This window comes from Parasteatoda tepidariorum, chromosome 12 (assembly GCF_982258835.1).
Source record: "Parasteatoda tepidariorum strain Cologne lab strain chromosome 12, Ptep-v5.0, whole genome shotgun sequence".
NCBI lineage: Eukaryota > Metazoa > Arthropoda > Arachnida > Araneae > Theridiidae > Parasteatoda > Parasteatoda tepidariorum.
In genome coordinates this window covers 57,089,227-57,108,008 of record NC_141766.1, presented here as the reverse complement: position 1 = coordinate 57,108,008, position 18,782 = coordinate 57,089,227, and the positions used below count along the sequence as shown (strand labels likewise).

Genomic DNA, 18,782 nt, shown 5'->3' with positions numbered 1-18,782 from the left:
TTATCAGGTGATACTATACAGCTGTATTGTTTTTACTCGGATGAAACCGGTTTGAATTTGCTTACGCTCCTGTATTAATTGGTTAACATTGTAATGCAATACGATAAAAATAAATACAAAAAGGAAGTATATGAAAATCTCACGAATAAAAGCCCATTACATTTATGTTTAAATATAAAAGTATTGCATATAAACTCGTACAAATCATGTAATTATTAAAACAATACAGTGGGTCCAATAATTTGATCTAATTATTATTATAATGCTTGATATACTAAATATTCTATATTTATATAATGTAACGTCTAATTTATTCTGTCGTCAAATTTATATTATATATCGTCTAATTTAACCTATTGATACACTAACGTAAACAAGTGCTAAACGGCTTCAGTCGCATAAAAACAATAAAGCTGTAGAGTATCACCTGATAATTAAGATTTTACTAAGAATATTAAAGTGCGTCTAATAATTTTAGCCATGAACTGTATATCTGATACAAAGTTTAGAATCTATATCGTAGCTGTTTTTTTGTCTTTTATGGTCAGCTCCCGATTCAAATTTACTTTAACTACAAGAGCTTTTTCGCTTTTAAGATAAATTGATAGAAATTTAAAAAAAAAAAAAAAATTAAACAGATTAGGTGTACCTTTATTCTCCTTACCACTTTGTGTACCTTTCCCAAATATAAAAATGAATAAATTAATAAAATAAAATAAGAAAAACAAATAATAAGAGCCAAATAAATAATAAGAAACTGAGATATCCATATAAAACACCGAATTTAATGTCATTTTACACGTGCATTATTTTTTATTCAATTGTTATGAAAGTTAAAGACTTTTGAATATGTAGCGTCATAAAAAAAGCTAAACAATCGAAATTGTTTTTGCATTAATTCCTCAAACGATTAAGCAATTAAACCCTAAAAGTTTAAATAAAACTTTATTTATTTTTTTAACAGAGGAGAAATTTATTATCCAAGTTATGCAAGAGGTTGAATGATTTTTTAAAAAAAATATTTTGTTTTCATTTATTTCTTTCGATTTCGAGCGATCATTTTCATTTATTTCATTATTTATTTTAATTTATTTTTTATTTATTTCATTATTTATTTCATTTCATTTCTCATTTATTTCATTATTTATTTCATTTCATTTTTCATTTATTTCATTATTTATTTCATTTTTCATTATTTTTAGAAATATTTTCTTTTGTATTATAGATAATAATATGAATAACAATATTCCAACGCTTCGTTGCTTTTTTTTTTACAAAATATTATTATTCACGTTACTATCTGGACAGTAACTTGCGCCCTCCACTGTAGTGTCGCCATCTCACGAAAAAATATTCAAGCTTAGAATTATTACTTGCAATATAATTACAAATAACTACAAATTAACAAAAATAAAGTATGCTCAATTTTTGTAACGGAAGGTATCGAAGTTTAATTTTTGATTGAAAAAATTCTCAATCATGTTGAGTTCTCCCCATTTAAAAATCTCCTCATTTAAAATTTAATCAAGAGGGCAGTGGTGCTATCTATCGAATAATAAAGACACATTTAATTGAATAGATCACCAAATATTTTTAATATTTACGTTTTATTTAAATTTTTTTACTAAAGAGATTACGATGTAAACTAATTAGCATAAGGCATTTTTCTTCCAGTGATATTACAGTGCGAGTTCCATCGATTTTTTTTAAAATTAATACGAAATAAATAATCTAATTTTCTTCTTTTTAGTCTTCTAATGTTTTCTGTTATTTTTTCGACTTATCTTGCTTGATTCGTATTGTTTTTGAAAGTAAATAAATTGTATTTATATATACAAAAGATCTTTTGAACAAGTAAGATTTGTGACTATTTTTGCAAAATTTTTAAGTAAATAATTTAGAAATTTAATTCTCATTTGAGATTTTTTTTAAAAATTGTAATTATTTAAATTTATTTAATTTGATTAAGATTATTTTTCGCTTAAATTGTAATTATTTCGATTAAGATTTATTTTCCGCTGAAATATATTCATGCATATTTGAATATTGTTTCAGATCAGCTGCAGGATATGCGTTAATTAGTCCAATAATGCAAATGTATAGTTTGATTGAAATAAGCTGTTTAACTTATTTGATATGAATAGAAATATTTTATCACAAATTCCAGGTAACATAACATGTTAGAGAAGTAAATTTTTTACATTTCATATTTTTAAAATTTTTATTAAAAAAATTGCATTTGTTTTAATAAATTAACTTTTTAAATTTAAATGAATCTAAAATTGTTTTAGCAAGTTTTGTCGTGTATATCTATCTATTTGATCAAGAATAGTTTTTAAAAAATATCTATGTCTGCGTGTCAAGGTACTCACTTTTAATAAAACATTCAAAACAAGGTGATTTTGTTGGAGTTCAATGCATGTCTTTAATTTTTTATGTCTAATAAATAATATATATCTGTTCTGTGCTTGCAAAATTTCAATACGTGACTCGAACGAAAAAAGCTTTCTAGTAGTGAGTTATTTATGCTAACTTTTCAAATACCGCTTATTTATTCATTTTTTGTTATTTCTTTAAAGACATTCTTAACTACGTTGACCTCCAAATGTCAAAGTATAAATTCTTGTTAATTCTATAACGATATACAATTGCTTCAGCAAGATTTGCGACATTTTACATTTGAAAGCTATGCTTAGCCTAGAACTTTCTGGAAAATTTTATTTATGATCCTTTTTTTTAACAAGATTACTTTTCCCATTTTAATTAGAAGTGAAACTTCTCTAATTTTCGACTTTTTTTTATCTTGATCCCAGACTTATTTTTATAAATAATTTTAAAATTATGAACAATCAAAATTGTTTTTGATATATTGGCTTAATTAAATATGTTTTCGTAAATATAAATTTTAAATCAAATTTAATGAAACAAAAGTTACAAGTCTGTTTCTGATTACACTGTAAGAAATTTCGGATCAAAGTACGGTAAAAAGTACCGGATTTCAAAGTGGTGGTACTTTTTACCGTAAAATCCATTTTTACCGGAACATGTTACGGAACAAAAATTCTGATGTACCGACATTTTTATGGTAGTAATTGCCGCAAAATCACTGAATCACCACTCTAATTAAATAAACATTGCTGTAAAAGTTGCGGTATAATACTTTACGGTAAAAATGGATTTTACGGATTATTCACTTAAAGTGCCGTCACTTTATGCCGTAATTTGATCCGTAATTATTTACAGTTAAGGTAATTACTAGTGATTGCTGGACTTATTTTAATGGTAATAAGTACTGTATGTATAAAATAGCATTGTCTAAAATATATTTGGACTAAAATAAAGAAAATATTTCAAAAAATTTCTACAAAAATACTTTAATTACTTTTGAATTGTGTGTTTAGCATTTAAAACGTTTAAAAATTTTTCGAATAATTAAATAATTAATTCTGATAATTAAATAAGTAATTTAATTTTCAAATAATTAATTTTATAATTTTGATAAAATGTAGTATTTCCTTAAGTCCGACGGTGACATTCGTGTGTTGCAGGTGAAGACTGACAAAATTCTTTTTTAAACATTTTAAAGGTATTTTATGTGCAATAGAAATATTTTTTTTCTTCAATTTCTCTAATCAAAAATTAAAAAGGAGAGTGGTCTAGGTCAAGGAAAAAAGATAATACTGGGGACTAAATTTTTTGTTCCATTTACACAAATATTTGATCTTGCCTAATTCGGGTGTGGGGATTTTAAATCTGAGATTAGTTTTGCTCCAAAAGCTACAGATTTTTTTTCAAATTTTTATTTTTTTAAAACATTTTTAGTTTATTTTCTATCGAAATGCACAAGTTTAAAAAGGCAAAAAATAGCAGGTGGTCACATAAATGTCTTGACAAACATCCGGGGAGAAAAGGCACATCTTTAAGATAAAAATTGCAAAGGGACCCATGCCTGGAAAAGACGCGTACGCGGCTAGGGACGCCTTCCCTATTATGACCTGTTTCTTCATGTGTTTTTAAACAGGTCATAATAGGAAAGTTTTGATTTTTTTCTGAATTCTCCATTCATAGCTGTTTACTTATTTATAATTTTTTTAAAGAAAAAAAAATGTGGCTTGAAGATTGATATCCATTGCAGATTTGAAATCAGGGATATAAAAGTATCGAATATCTAATAAAAATTCTCATGCAACAGAAAAAAAAATGTTTCCCAGTGTTAATTAGCCACTCAAACATTTTCCAAGTGCTCAAAAGTATTGAGTATTAAAATGTATAAGAGCTATCAAAACTAAAATTAAATTTATGGTCAATAGATAAAAAGTTCAGAAGTCTAAAAATATTTTGTCAAATGAGTTTTATTAAGCTGAAGAAGAATTGGAATTGGATATTATAGATTGAAAATTATTTTATGATGATTGTAACAATATGAATTCCAAATTAAGAACGAAGAAAGAAAAAAAAAAAAACGACAACGAACAAATGGCCAATCATGATTGTTAAAAACCAATATCATAAGAAAAATAATATTTTGCATTGACAAAATTTCACCTTTGAATTAAATTTACCCTTAAATTTAAATGAATTGAATTTAACCATTTTTACCAAATAAATTTTACCATTATAATGATTGAGTTATTTATATCTCCTTATTTAAGTTCTTCATAATAATCATTTATACTTATTACACAATTATAGACCAAAAATAAAAACGGTTTTTCATAATAAAAAATCGCGATTGTCAAAATTAAATATTATTGGAAAATAATAAATTTTATTTTGCCTTAATCGAAGTTTTAATGTTATAAGGATTGAATTATTATGTTTCCTCATTCATGTTTTTCCTCGACATTATTTATTTTTTCATACGATTATTGGTTAACATTAAAAATGGTTTATTTTTACGAAAAAAAAATCGCGATTGTTTAAGAAAAATATGCAAGTTCCATTTTGTTTAACTAAATTTTACTGCTGTGATAATTGAATTAGACGTTTTTATTAATCCTCATTATTTGTATATTAAGTTTATAGCACAATAATATAATAATTGAAGTGATTTAAGTTTTATAAAAGAAATCACTATTGTTTAAGATAAATATCATGGGAAAAAGAGAAATACCATTTTGCTTTAACGAAATTTTACTGTAATTGAAATATTATCAGCATTTATTATTTTTATAATGTTATAGCAAAATAATAAAAACTATTTGTTTTCATAAAAAAATACTGTTTACATTAATAGAAAGTTAGTTATTTATCCAGTCTTCGTGTATTATACGTCTTATTCACTCACGAAATAAAGTAATTTCCTTTGTAAATTCATATGCTGTTCGATTTAACCAGACATGAGTGAGTAAAAGCTAACAGAGAATAATTTAAAACAAAATACATTCATTACAATTATTCATATATGCAGTAAATAATTATCATTCTGTTCACGAAATATCAACGTATTTATAATTAAAAATATCTTAGTTAATATTATGTTTTATTATGTTTACACACTAAAATTTATTTAACATTAAAAACAATCATTAATATATTTGAGTACATCATAGAAAAATCGAAAAACTGTTGAAATGAATTCGCTTAAATAATATATTATAGCTTAATTAATATAATTAATGAGGTTTCAAAAATATTGCATTTATTTTAAAAATACGCTTGTAAGCACAGAGATATTCAATTTTAAGGGGAAAATAATGCACATTTAATGCAGTTTTTAATAAAATAAAATTAGAAATAAATGATAAAACTGCCTTGATATTCGATAGAAATAAAAGTGATTTCAAAGCATTAATTGAAAAAAAAATTAAATGGGTAATTTAGATTTCAAAGAAGACTTTTTGACCCACTGAAAAAAAGTTTCAAGGAAGATTCATTTTAAGTCTCAACTAGACGCATGAAAATAAAATTTAAGTTTAGAACAGTCTCATAAGTATACAGATTTTTGTTTTATTTCAAGTTACCAAAGGTGCTCCGGAAAATCTTTTTCACAGAAAAAAAAATTCCGGTAAAATTGCAGTGTTTTATTGAATTGACATTTCTGGTTAATGAAACCGAAACATACGATATTTAAATCACTTATTTGGAAGTTTTTCAGTTCATATGGTAATAGTGTACGGGAAATTCTAGTTTCCAAAATTATGTTTCTTACTACGACGTGTTTAGTAAAAATACAAAGCTGAAAAGTAAATTTAACCGAATAAGAGATTTTATGCCATGTTTTTATTGCTTATTAAACCATATTATATTGTTAATTTTATTAAAATCATTACCGTAGCGCTTCGGTAAAAAGTACCGAGCTTTTTAGTGTACCCATTCAGCAAAAAACTACGCTATATTCTGTTTGATTTGACCATACTATTTTTCTTAATGTTTTAGTAGATTTATTGTACTTAAATTGTCATTAAAATAGTTGGTGAGATAGCTCAGCAGCTATCATATAATTGAGCAATCATCCTCTCTTCTGACATAAAATTTTTTTTCTTCCTCTCTTTAAGCATTTAAAAAGCTTTTATTATTTTGGCAAGAAATTAAATTGTTCACAACTAGTTGAGCTTGTCAGTTTATTTGAAAGTCGTTTAACGGCATAGGAGCTGAAAACTAAATATATATACAGTTATCTGTCTTCATTACGATAAGTTTAGAACAATGAGAGTAATGTATAAGACAAATATAGCTTTTGTAAGTGGTAAGCATGAATGATAAATTTATACGGTAGGGCTTAGCATGACTGATGTTTATCAGAGATTTATATTTAAAATTCTTAAAAAAAAAAGAAAACAACAACAACAACATCCGGTAGCTATATTCTTCTCTAGAATTCATTTGCTATGGAAATGTTTTCTCATCTACATTATAAGAATTTTAACTATCTATAATATATATGTTATTTTAAATACAAAAAAAGGAAATACGCCATGTTTGTAGAAATGATAATTACAGTTTTTATACTGGCTTCTGTTTTAAAATACTATTTAAAAGATTTGAACCACCCAAATTCCAAGCAGTATTCAGAATTCTGTATAGTATTTAAAGAATTCTTATTCTGCTAGTGCACTGAGAAAAAAAATCTGATTAAATTATTGTACTATATGGTAATCATATTTCTGGTAAAAGAAACATAATTATGGTTAAAAAAATGTACAGTAATTAAATCATTCATTTGGTAATTTTTCCGTTCGCATGGTAACGGTTTACCAAAAATTCTAGTTTTTACAATTATAGCTCATATTACTACACATTTAGTAGAAAATACCAAACTGAAAAGTAAATTTAATCGAATGAATGATTTTTACACCATCCTTTTAGAAATCCTGACAAAATTACCAAATTTTACCAGATTCACCAAATATTTTCACATATTATAAAAAAATATTTTACGGTTAATTTCACTAAAATCATTATCAAATGCATCAATAAAAAAATATTTGCGAACTTTTTGTTTTTTCCATAAAGCCGGAAACACCGTAAGTTTTAGTATGTTCTGGTAGTCGTGGCCATACTTTTTTTCTCAGTGTGGTATATCAATGCATAGAGCAAATAAATAAATGAGTAAAAATATAGAAGTCATGGGAATTCTGGGAATAACTTTTGTTTGAATTTTACGCTCTGTGCGAAGAAATTCCTCATCATTCAAAAACCTGTAATATAATTGTCTAGAACTGATTACTAATTATATTATAAAATCTAAAGAAAAATACGTTATCTTAATAAACTTTCTCTTCCTATGAGTTTTGGATTTTGAGCTACCAATATATGGGAGTGACTGTAATTTGGAAATTATGGCAGAAGGTGCCATAGATTGGAAAGTTATATAATTCTGAAAGTAATGAGCTTAAATGCAGGCACTTAAATTGAAAGAAAAAAATTTGAAGTCAAAAATATAGTTTTTAAAATTTAATGAGCAAAAAGAACAGACATAATTATACTTCACAAGAAAACTGAAATTGAAAAATATTATAAACTTTTCTTAAAAATCAGTTTGAGGAATAAGTCATTAAATTTTTAAAACTTCCCTAGCAACAATTTTACCTTGGCCCCAGTTGGACTCAAAATTGGCTCAATATGGGTCATATAAGAATGCGTACCGAAGGACCAATATTGGGATGTCGAGTTGTTTTAATATTGGTCCTAGAATGGTCTATATAGGGCCTACATTGGCCAATAAAGAACCTATATTGGCTAAATAATGGATATAAAATATTGGGTGAATATAACAATTCTATATAGGACCAATATTGGTTGTAAAATATCGGGTGAATATCGGCAAAAAAACGGTCCATTGAACCCTAATTGAGCCAAGATTCATGAATATTGGCTCAAGGAGGACCCAAGTTATTTTGCTGCTACTATAGCTTTTACTATATTAGATGAAGGTGGATTTTCACTGTTCATATACTTGAAGCAAAATTGTTACTAACTAAACTTACAGCCCAATACCTTTAATTTCAAAAGGAAAACAACCAAAGAACAATAATTCAATACGTTGACCATTTGGCATTGTCGGTTAATAGAATGCGACTTAAATGGCAATATCAATAAATCATGCTAAGAGCAAAATGAATGTAATACAAGCTTAAAAAGGAAATTTGACACTAAGTGAAAAAAATAGTTACATTAGAAGAGTCTAGTAGTGATATCCTTGAAAATTCGCAATTTGAAAATTTGCAGAGAGATACTAAAACAATCAATCATATTAAAAATTATTATAATTAAATTTAATTATAACAGCACAGTAAAAATGATTCGCATCATTTAGTGAAGTGTTGGTTTTAATAATTAAATTATTATGTAAATGGCATTTACAGTTAAGGCTAAATTTAGTTATTTAAAACTAAAATGCAAGTACGAAACCCTCAAAACGATAACTTATGTTCAAGTTATTATAAATAGAAAAAACTAACTCTTTTTAACTAGAAAAACTCGTCCCTTAACTAGAAAAAATATTTAGAAAAAGGATATAAATTCTGAATCTGTTATGTTTTTTTTAATGTAAAATGTATACGAGATACAAATTTTCTTTAGCTTTTATTTGTATTTTTATTAATCATTTTAGATAAAAATAAATAACATCAAGGCTATTCTACACAATTAAAATATGCGAACTAAATATTCTTGCGTTCTCTTATATAAAATATACTCTGAAAAAATTTATAAATACATTTGCATTGAAAAATAAGTATGTATAAGTTAAAAGGACTTTTTTCGACGTACCTTTTCTCAGTATCCTTCATAGAATATTTACATACACATACATATTATTACGTATTATATATTGTTATTACATTATACAGTCGAACCTCGCTAACTCGAACCTCGATTTCACGAATTTTTCGATATCTCGAAGAAAAAAAAATTCCCTTCAAATTTCCTATACACTCAATGTTAAAAAAAACTTGATTTCACGAAATTTTTTTTTTTTCTAATCCCTCGATAACTTGAATTTTTTTTCCATAAATAGTGTAGATTTTTTTTCTTCTAAAATTAAAAGAATATTCCAAAAAAATAAAAAATTTTAGGAATGACTGACAAGGCATGATATGATGTGTCTTCCTCTACGATAATGAATGGCTTCAAGAAGTTGATTCATTAAAGATCACAAAAGTAGTCAAAGAATCAATATCGCTAATACTGCTGAAAACTACACCGAAAATGATTGGAACAAATTGACCGGACTCATGAAGCTTGATGGCATGGAATTTTATGACTTTGTAAAAGTAGATGATGCAGTAACAGTGTGTGGTCAGTGGGATGACAATGATATCATCGCTCAAACGAAAGCTTCTTGAGAACTACCAGAAGAAGAGGATGAGGAAATCGAAGATTTACCGCCCAATGTTACTAACAAACAAGCACTTTCTGCAGTGGACACTGTAAGGAGATTTATTGAGAGGTAGCCGAATATGTCAGAGGAGACATTTAAAGCTATAGTCCACTTAGATAGTGTTAAAGACAAACTTTCTTACACATATCTAAAGCAAACAACAATTGAATCTTTTTTTTAAATGAAAGTGTAAAAAGTGTTTTTAGAATAAATATGGAATAGTGAATAAGGTATGTAAAGAGCATTTTTCTTTATTCTACCATCGATAACATGCGATTTTCAATAATTCCAATTTTCGATACCTCGAATTTCTTCTCCTCTCCCTTCAAGTTCGAGATATCGAGGTTAGACTGTATATAGAATATTTACATATTATTTTTCTTTCACAGAATATTTACATATACATGTTTAAACTGTGACAATTGATAACACATATACAGTTAATAATTTTTTTTTAAGAAATTATAAATTGAGAACTTTTGATTAATCTTTTAAAAATTTTAATTAATTGTTTTGAAATTTTTAAATAATTGTTTATAAAATTTTAATTAATTGTTTTAAAAATTGTAAGTATTTATTTTTTAAATTTTAATTAATTGTTTTAAAAATTTTAATTATTTTTTTTAAAAATTTTAATAAACTTTTTAAAAAATTTTCATAAATTTTTTAAAAAATTTTCATGACTCAAAAAGTATTCCAGTTAACGTTACAACATCATCACATCATACAACTGATACAATCTCAAATATCCCCAAAAATTTTCAAATCCATATCATAAATAGATTCTCAGAAAAGGTACATCGAAAAAGGTCAGTTCTAGCATTATTGATAGATGTCCTACCGACTCCCCTTAAATTTAGCATTTAGTTTTTCACCGTTTTGAAAATACGAAATTCAAATATAAGTTAAGTAACTTGTACCTATTATCATTATGTAATTAAAAGAAATTCAAGTACGGAACGGATGTTGTCATTATTCAATTGTATTCTTGGAAAGAATGTAGACTTTTAATCATAATAGTTGTATTACAAAATCAGCAAACGTTCAATTCTTTACAAAACGTACACCTATTCAATTGAAGTATCGAAAAAGATGGAAATAATTTCAATTTCTTTATGAATGAAATAATTTGAAACTTATATATACCGCGTGAGTATACATTATTTATTTTACTGGTTACACAATTGTCTTATTGGACATTTTCTTTTGTTTTTAGGTCTTTAGATTTTGTTTTTATGATACAATATATGATTTTATAATTCCTTTTCTAAAAAAAAAACAATGGCATTACACTTTGAAACATTATTAAAATGAATAAAGTGGTTTAAATAATGCATTAAATCATTATTTTTCAATGAAATTTGCTTTTTCACACGTGAAGTATTTAATTAACTTAATATATCAACAATTATATAAGGTACTGAAAAATCTATATAACTATACATTTTTATCGAAATGGGTATTTAATTTGGGGACCCACCCAGGGGTTATAGGGTCACTTTATAATGCTTGGAGGTGACCAGGGCTAATTATGCTACTTCACAAATCAATTTCGCATCTTTTATAATCTATGTCATCTCAAATACTTTACAGTAAATCCATATTTCTCTGACGTAATTTAATAGATATGTGTAATTAGTCATATAGATGCAAACCGATAGTCCTAACTTCAACCAATATTTAAAGTGGAAGCGGAATAACAATTAAAGTCCTTTTAATTTTTTAATTTTGTCAGCATGTTTTGCGCACATGATTATTGTCTTATATATTAGTTTAAATTGCTTTCATATACACTAAGAAAAAAAGTATGGTCAAAATACTCAAAGGATATGGTGAAATTTACTGCTCAGCGGGAACATCAATTAGCATGGTAATTTTAATTGAATAGCTTTGGTAATGATTTTGGTAAAATTAATAATAAAATATAGTTTTATAATAGTCATAATTGTCCACGTAAGTATTGTCTTATATTAGTTTAAATTGCTTGCATATACAAGAGAAAAAAAGTATGGTCAAAATACTCAAAGAATATGGTAAAATTTACTGCTCAGCGGGAGCACTAATAAGCAAGGTAATTTTTATTGAATAGCTTCGGTAATGATTTTTGTAAAATTAATAATAAAACATAGTTTTATAATAGGTGATAAAATATGGTAAAAGTAAATTTTTGTTATCATGATACCTTAAAGCATGGCATAAAAGCCATTTATCCAGTTAAATTGAATTTTAAATTTTATATCTTTTACTAAATGTGTCATAGTAAAAACTGTTATTTTGAAGGCTACAATTTCCGGTAAACCGCTACGACTATATGAACAGAAAAATTGTCAAATGAATGGCTTAAGTAACATATATTTTGCTTTTATTAACCAAAATTAATTTTTTTTCACCAGAAATGCCATAACTATACATTACGGTAAATTTACTAGAATTTTTTTTCTCTGTGTAGATTAAAAGCAAAAATATTGTTAAAAATACAGAACTGATATCTTCTGAAAAATATATGATTTCAAATCACGAACGAGACATAAACGAAAGCAACATTACAATTTTAAAAAAATGGTTTAATGTTGATTCATAATATTGGTACCTTAAAAGTCGTACAAAATCGTTGCAACCTTAATAAGTGGTCAAACGGAATCATTTTTAACTACTAGCTGAACCACAGTATCGTGTAATCAAAATTAGAATGGTTCAATTTGCATGATTTTTTTATTCAACTCGCCCTAAACATTTAATACTGAATAAATGTTATGAAAACATACCTTAATGGTCAATCGAATATTTTTGATTTAAAAACATCTTTCTCCAATTCATGAATTTTGAAAAATGCGTCATTGTTAAATATCAGTTTTAGGAATCGAACAAATTTCATTCAAAATTACTTCTAAATTACAGTTTTCTGATTTTTCAAGAGATGCGACAGTATTAAATTCTTATCTAATCAACTAAATAAAATGAAATAAATTCCGCTTAAATCCTTATTTTGTATCTAAAAAAATCTGAAAACTTCGAATATACAATTAACCAAATGCATATTACTTAAAAAGCACCTTTTAAACTTCAACAGAAATTTTATAAAAAAATGTAATATTGCCTAGTACTTAATAAAAATTAATATTTGAGATTGAACAGTTCAGAGAAAAATGTTAAAAATAAAATGAATATAATATAAATTAAGGAAGTATCATAATTATTGTCAAAAACATTGATCGAAGTTTATATTGGAATAGTCTTGACACTTAAAACTGTTAATTTGAGGACGGATAAAAGCAACAAATTATGGCATTCCTTTTAAGGATATTCCAATTTTAGGGAAATTCATTATTGTTTGAGGACAATTTGAGCAATTAAAAAAGTAATCTCCTTTTAACTCCTAAAAATATAAATTCTAAACCACATTCAGACTTATTGTTTTAAGTCTTGAGACTGAAATCGAAGTAATGGTTTGGGCTTCATTTTTTGGATTTAAAGAAAAACTTACAAAACACTGTACGCTATTCTTGAACTTATTTAAAATTTAATGCTTTGTTTATGTGTGGCAGTATTATAAGTGGTCTCATTGTTTCATGTGTCACTTAAATTAAAAATATTTAGGGATATTAAAAATATTTAGGGATATTAAATTAAAAATATTTAGGGATTAAAAATATTTAGGAAAATATTGTTCTAAACAGAGAAAAAAAAAGATAAATAAAGAGAAGAACTTTTATACAGAAAGGTTTTAAGAGCATGTAAATAATTACAAAAATTTTTTTAATAAGTACGATAGTAGTTATAAAATCAATAATTGTAAGTTATTATAACAATTAAGGGATTGATAAATTATTTTTATTATAACTATTCCAGAACTCAAAAGCACTATTTTCCTTTGTAATTAATATTTTTAACTGATAAATTGAATAATGTATCATAATTACTCAAATTTAACTTGTTTCTATATTTTTGCTGTGTCAGATTCATTTTCTGAGCATAACAATAAAAAAACGAACACTTTTGTTATGTATTGTTATATTTCGTATATATATATATAAAAAATTAGACATTCTTGTTGTTACGCATTATATTTTGCGTGTATATAAAAAAAATCGGACACTTATGTTATCACATTTTTTGTTGAGTCTACAAATTTATTTTTCCCAGTAAAACTATGTGCATTTTGAATTTTTATGGTTGGTTCTTGCGAAAAAAAGTTTGAAATCCTCGCTTAAAATAAAACCAAGCCTTTATTTTATTTTACTTTTTTAAATCGCATAAACTGAGTATTTTTAACATTTTTAAAGTAACAAGTAACTTTTCTAATTACATTTTAAATTTTTTTAATTATTCATCTGATTGTAGGGCTGACCAAATGCCCAGAAAACATCAAAAACACGTAACTGCTTTGTATAGTGCAGATTCCCAATTACATTCAAGATATTTTCACAGTTTACAAAAGTAAAAAAGATAAGATGTTTTGAATTTGAATAAAAATAAATTATGTTTTACCAATCAATAAATATAATTTTTTTATATTAGTGTAGATTTTATACTCACGCACATGATGACAATTGTATAATTTTTTTGTTTTGACCTTTTATTGCTTTTGTGATCCCTGCTTGCTGTTGAAAGTTATTTTCTTCTAAACTTATACTAAAGTGCTTTAATGAAGGCGACTTTTTGTCAAAATTTTCGAGTGAAACAAGTAAACAAATGGATATGTTTCTGGATACCGTTGAAATAAGAATCTTAAAAATTGCTTTACGTATCAATCACCCAAAAAAAACAAAAACACTGGTTTGTATAGTTTTTTTATGCAGATTCCCAATTTATACTTAAGATATATATTTACAGTTAGCAAAATTGAAAAAAGGCTAAGATTTTTCGAATTTGAATAAAATAAGTTATGTTTTACCAATCAATAAATATAAAACATTTTATACAGTATAAATTTTATACTTACGCACGTTATGATGATCGGATCAATTTGACGTTTTGACTTTTTATCGCTTCTGCGATCCATGCTTGCAGTTAGAAAGTAATTATTTTTTTCTAGAACTAAAGAGCTTCAAATGAAGGTGTTTCTTTTTGTCAAAATTTCCAAATGAAACTTAAAAGTAAAACAAACGGATATGTTTCTTTTGTGAAGACCGTTGAAAGAAGAACCTCAATTCCTGACAGAAGTTAGAAAAGCTCTTGTCTTAAAATGTTGAAGTCAGCAAGATTGTTAACTTAACAGCAATTCTCTTTCGTATTAAAGCTCGTGCCAACTATTTCATTAAGTGTAAATAAAGGAAAGCTTAGGAAAGTGTTTCTTAATTCTTTGTTTTCCTGTCACTTTTTGATGAGAAAGTGAAACGAGAACGAGACAAGTAGTAATGAATATTTGAGCAAAACAGATATCTAAATTATGCAATATATACTCTTACTACAATTCACAGGGGGAAGACAATAAATGCATGTTTCTTCGCTTAATAGCTTAATCTAAGGATTTATATACAATAAACTAAAATTAAATTATTTTTTTTCCCTATTCGTGTAAAGAATTTAAGAATATATCATTTATTTCCAATAGTAAAATATAAATAAATCGTCAGTTTAACACTAGATTGCCTAAAGAAGTCATTTTGACTGCTTTTAATTTCAATTAGAAAAACATTGATGAATATAATGACACAATTTCTTAGAATTTTGTACAACATATAATTTTTTTATTCTTAATATTTACTAATAACTTGTTATGTAACTATAAATAAAATAAAAAATATTAAAAATTAATATTAAACAAATTTTGTTTGCACATTATTCATTCTTTTACAATCCTGTCATTTAGTCTGCTTTTGGGCAATATAGGTATATACTAAGTTTCAGTTTTTCTAGTGTTTAATAAATACTTTTGCAATTTCATAACAGTAGCCAAATTTTCAAGTTTCATAACCAATGATTATCATAATTTGACTCATTATTTTTTTTTATTTAATTTGAAATTTATTCCAAATGTTTGACTTGATGGAAGGAAATTAAAATAATTTTATTATCAAAATGCAAATTTAGAAGAAATAAAACAAGAAAAATAACTAGCAGTTATTTTTCTCAGAGCTTTACAAAGCTAATGTATTTTTGGAACTATAACTTTTGAAGTGTAATTTTAACATAAAGTATGTACACTGTAAAAAATTCCTGATCAAATACCGGGAAAAAGCACCAGCAAACAGGGTGATGATATTTTTTCCTTGCAAAATCCACTTTCTCAGGAACATATTAAGGAACTATAATCTGATATATCGTAATTTTTACAGTAATAATTACCGTGAAATCACTGAATCACTCTAATTAAATAAATATTACTATAAAAAGCACGATATAATATTTTACGGAAAAAGTGGATTTTGCGGATGCTGCACCGAAAATGCTGGTACTTCATATCGTAATTTGATGCAGAATTTTTTACAGTGTAGATTTTTCCTATCACTGCTTGATAAGATACAGATACAATGCATCCAGTATAGAACAGAGCAGCTATTTAAATTGAGCAATAAGCATGCTGACTGTTAGCTGAAGAAGACCATAAATCAATGTTTTATCTGTTCTAGTTCTCCACCCAATAGCTGATTCCAAGTGTTTTGTTCAATAAAAAAGTAAATTTTTACTATCAAAGTAAAGATATCATTTATTACTAAGCAAAATAAATAAATTAATTAAAAAATAAAAACTCTTAATAAATTAGTAAACAGTTTAAATAAACATTTAACTAAGATCTATGAAATGGAAAAGTAACTGGAAATTCAAGCTTTATAACCAAATGTATTCATAAACTCATTTATTATTTTTTTATATTGAATTTAAGACTTATTTAAAATCTTTTAGTTGAATGAAAAATTAAAATAAATGAATAAATGAATAAATGAGCGTTCAAACATTTTAAACTATTAATAATTGCGTACCTAAGTTATAGTGAACAGGATTATAAATACTGTTTAACTAATTACGTAATATTTTCATAATATTCTAGTAATATTTCGTAATATGTTTACAGAAATAATGATGAAAAGTTTTAAAATTTTTTCATGAAATTATTTTAATTTTATAAAATTTTTATTGGGTTAAAATATCAAAAATAATTTGTTAAAAATATTAATTTTGATATTTTAACTACTATTGATTACTATATTTTGAGGGTCAAAAATCCAAATCTGATGAAAAAAAGGTATATTTATTCAAAGAAAGTACGTATTTGTGTCTGATTTCTTAACCTAAAACATCATCTGCCCTAATTATTTAGCATATCAGAAATCAACCCCTCAAACCGTTTAGAATGAGTTCTGAAACGGAAAAATCCGATCAATAGATCAAAAGTTATTCAGGTGGTTCGTTTTTTTGGCGCACTTTACAATAGTATAAATAGTTTTAAAAAATCCTACTTATTTAATAAAGCAAAGTTCAGTTATATTAAAAAATGTACAATATTGTTGTTTCTAATGCCACTTGCTGATACCAGCAAGCTTACTTGGTTAAACCAAACGAATTTAACGCAGAGGGTGCGTTTCTCGTTTCTTTGGTGGCCCCATCTATGGCCAAGAATAGGACTTCGGTCACACACGCACACACGTCACTGCCTGTTTATAGGACGGACCCATTCATACATTCATTCATTCGTCCGCGGATCGTAATTTTGACCCGAACTAGAAAACGAAGAATGTCAAATTCCGTACCATCAAAGGTGTTATTTGTTATGGGATTTTAATGGTTATGGCGGCTATTCCTGCCTCTAGAGTATACAATAGTTTGTTAAAACAACTTTGGATGACAGCTGAACTAGGAATCGTATGGTTAACGTAAACTACGCGTGGTACCGATAATCACGAAAAGTTTATTTGATAATAAAATCTCCACATCTGTCAAAAATTCCGGATCAAATTACTGTATAAAGTACCGGCAATTTGACTACATCATCCATAAATTCTATTTTACATAAAATCAATTTCTAAAGTAAAATATTATACCGTAATTTTTTACAGTAATATATGTAAGTGATTCAGTGATTTTATTATTGTAAAAACTACGATATATCAAATTTTTTTGTTCCGTAACATCTTCTGGCAAAATTGGACTTTTCGGTATGAAGTACCGGCACCCCGAGTCGATACGGAATTTCTTACAGTGTACCAAGCACGGTAGTGACATGTATTTTGCTTTACTGAAACCGTAAAACATGAGATGCCTACAGAAATAATGAAGGAAAAACGGAAATTGTTTTAAAAGTTTTCGTTTGGACCCAATACGGATACCGGAAGTTTCCTCCCTCCCCTTAGATGAGATTTAGTTATCCATCTTGTAGTTAGGTATTATTTAATACACAGATTTGAAAGAGACCTAATTAAATTCAAAAGGACTTATAGTTTGAAAGTTATTATCTATAAAAAAATAGTTTAGAGGTAGTAACTGTAATAAAGATTTCATGCATTACAAGTAAAATTTTTCTATTTGTACTTATTTATTATCTAATATTGTTATTTTGAAAGGAGAGGCAATGTTCCACTTACATTGATTTTACACTAAATCTAATAAAATCAAAACTAAATTGATAGATCTAATAGTTTCAAATTAATAAGAACTTTACGCGTTAAAGGGTATAAGACAAAAATTATAATTTTAATGCATAAATATCGCTTAACTTTTAAACTATTATGTCTATCTACTTGATTTTATCCAATTCAAATAATGCATAATATTTAATGCTTCGCTTATCAATATAGCAATGTCAAATGCTTAAAATTGATGTAGATACAAAACTACACTAACTAAATTAAAATTATTACTTTTGAAGTATTAGTCTTATTGACTAATACAAACGCATTAGAAATATACTTAGGAAAATCGCTTGTCTAGATAAGATAATATGACACGTATGAGTAATAATAAGTAGTACGCATGTACTTAAAATTGTTCTTTTTATACTTATCAAATCCCTAACAACTTT

The 18,782-nt window shown here is 26.0% G+C and overlaps 2 protein-coding genes across 2 annotated transcripts in view; one reads left to right on the top strand and one right to left on the bottom strand.

The window, feature by feature from the left end:
• The window catches only part of FipoQ (F-box/LRR-repeat protein FipoQ), a 49,952-nt gene extending 34,991 nt beyond the window's left edge, over positions 1-14,961 (bottom strand). The window contains exon 1 of the mRNA XM_087155841.1: positions 14,766-14,961. Within this exon, the coding sequence (XP_087011967.1) occupies positions 14,766-14,825 (60 nt within the window). The 5' untranslated portion in view covers positions 14,826-14,961. The remainder of the gene's footprint in view (positions 1-14,765) is intronic.
• The window catches only part of LOC107452994 (4-hydroxyphenylpyruvate dioxygenase-like protein), a 39,447-nt gene continuing 31,549 nt past the window's right edge, over positions 10,885-18,782 (top strand). Inside the window, exon 1 of the mRNA XM_071188250.2 lies at positions 10,885-10,972. The gene's annotated coding sequence lies outside the window, so the exon portion shown is untranslated. The remainder of the gene's footprint in view (positions 10,973-18,782) is intronic.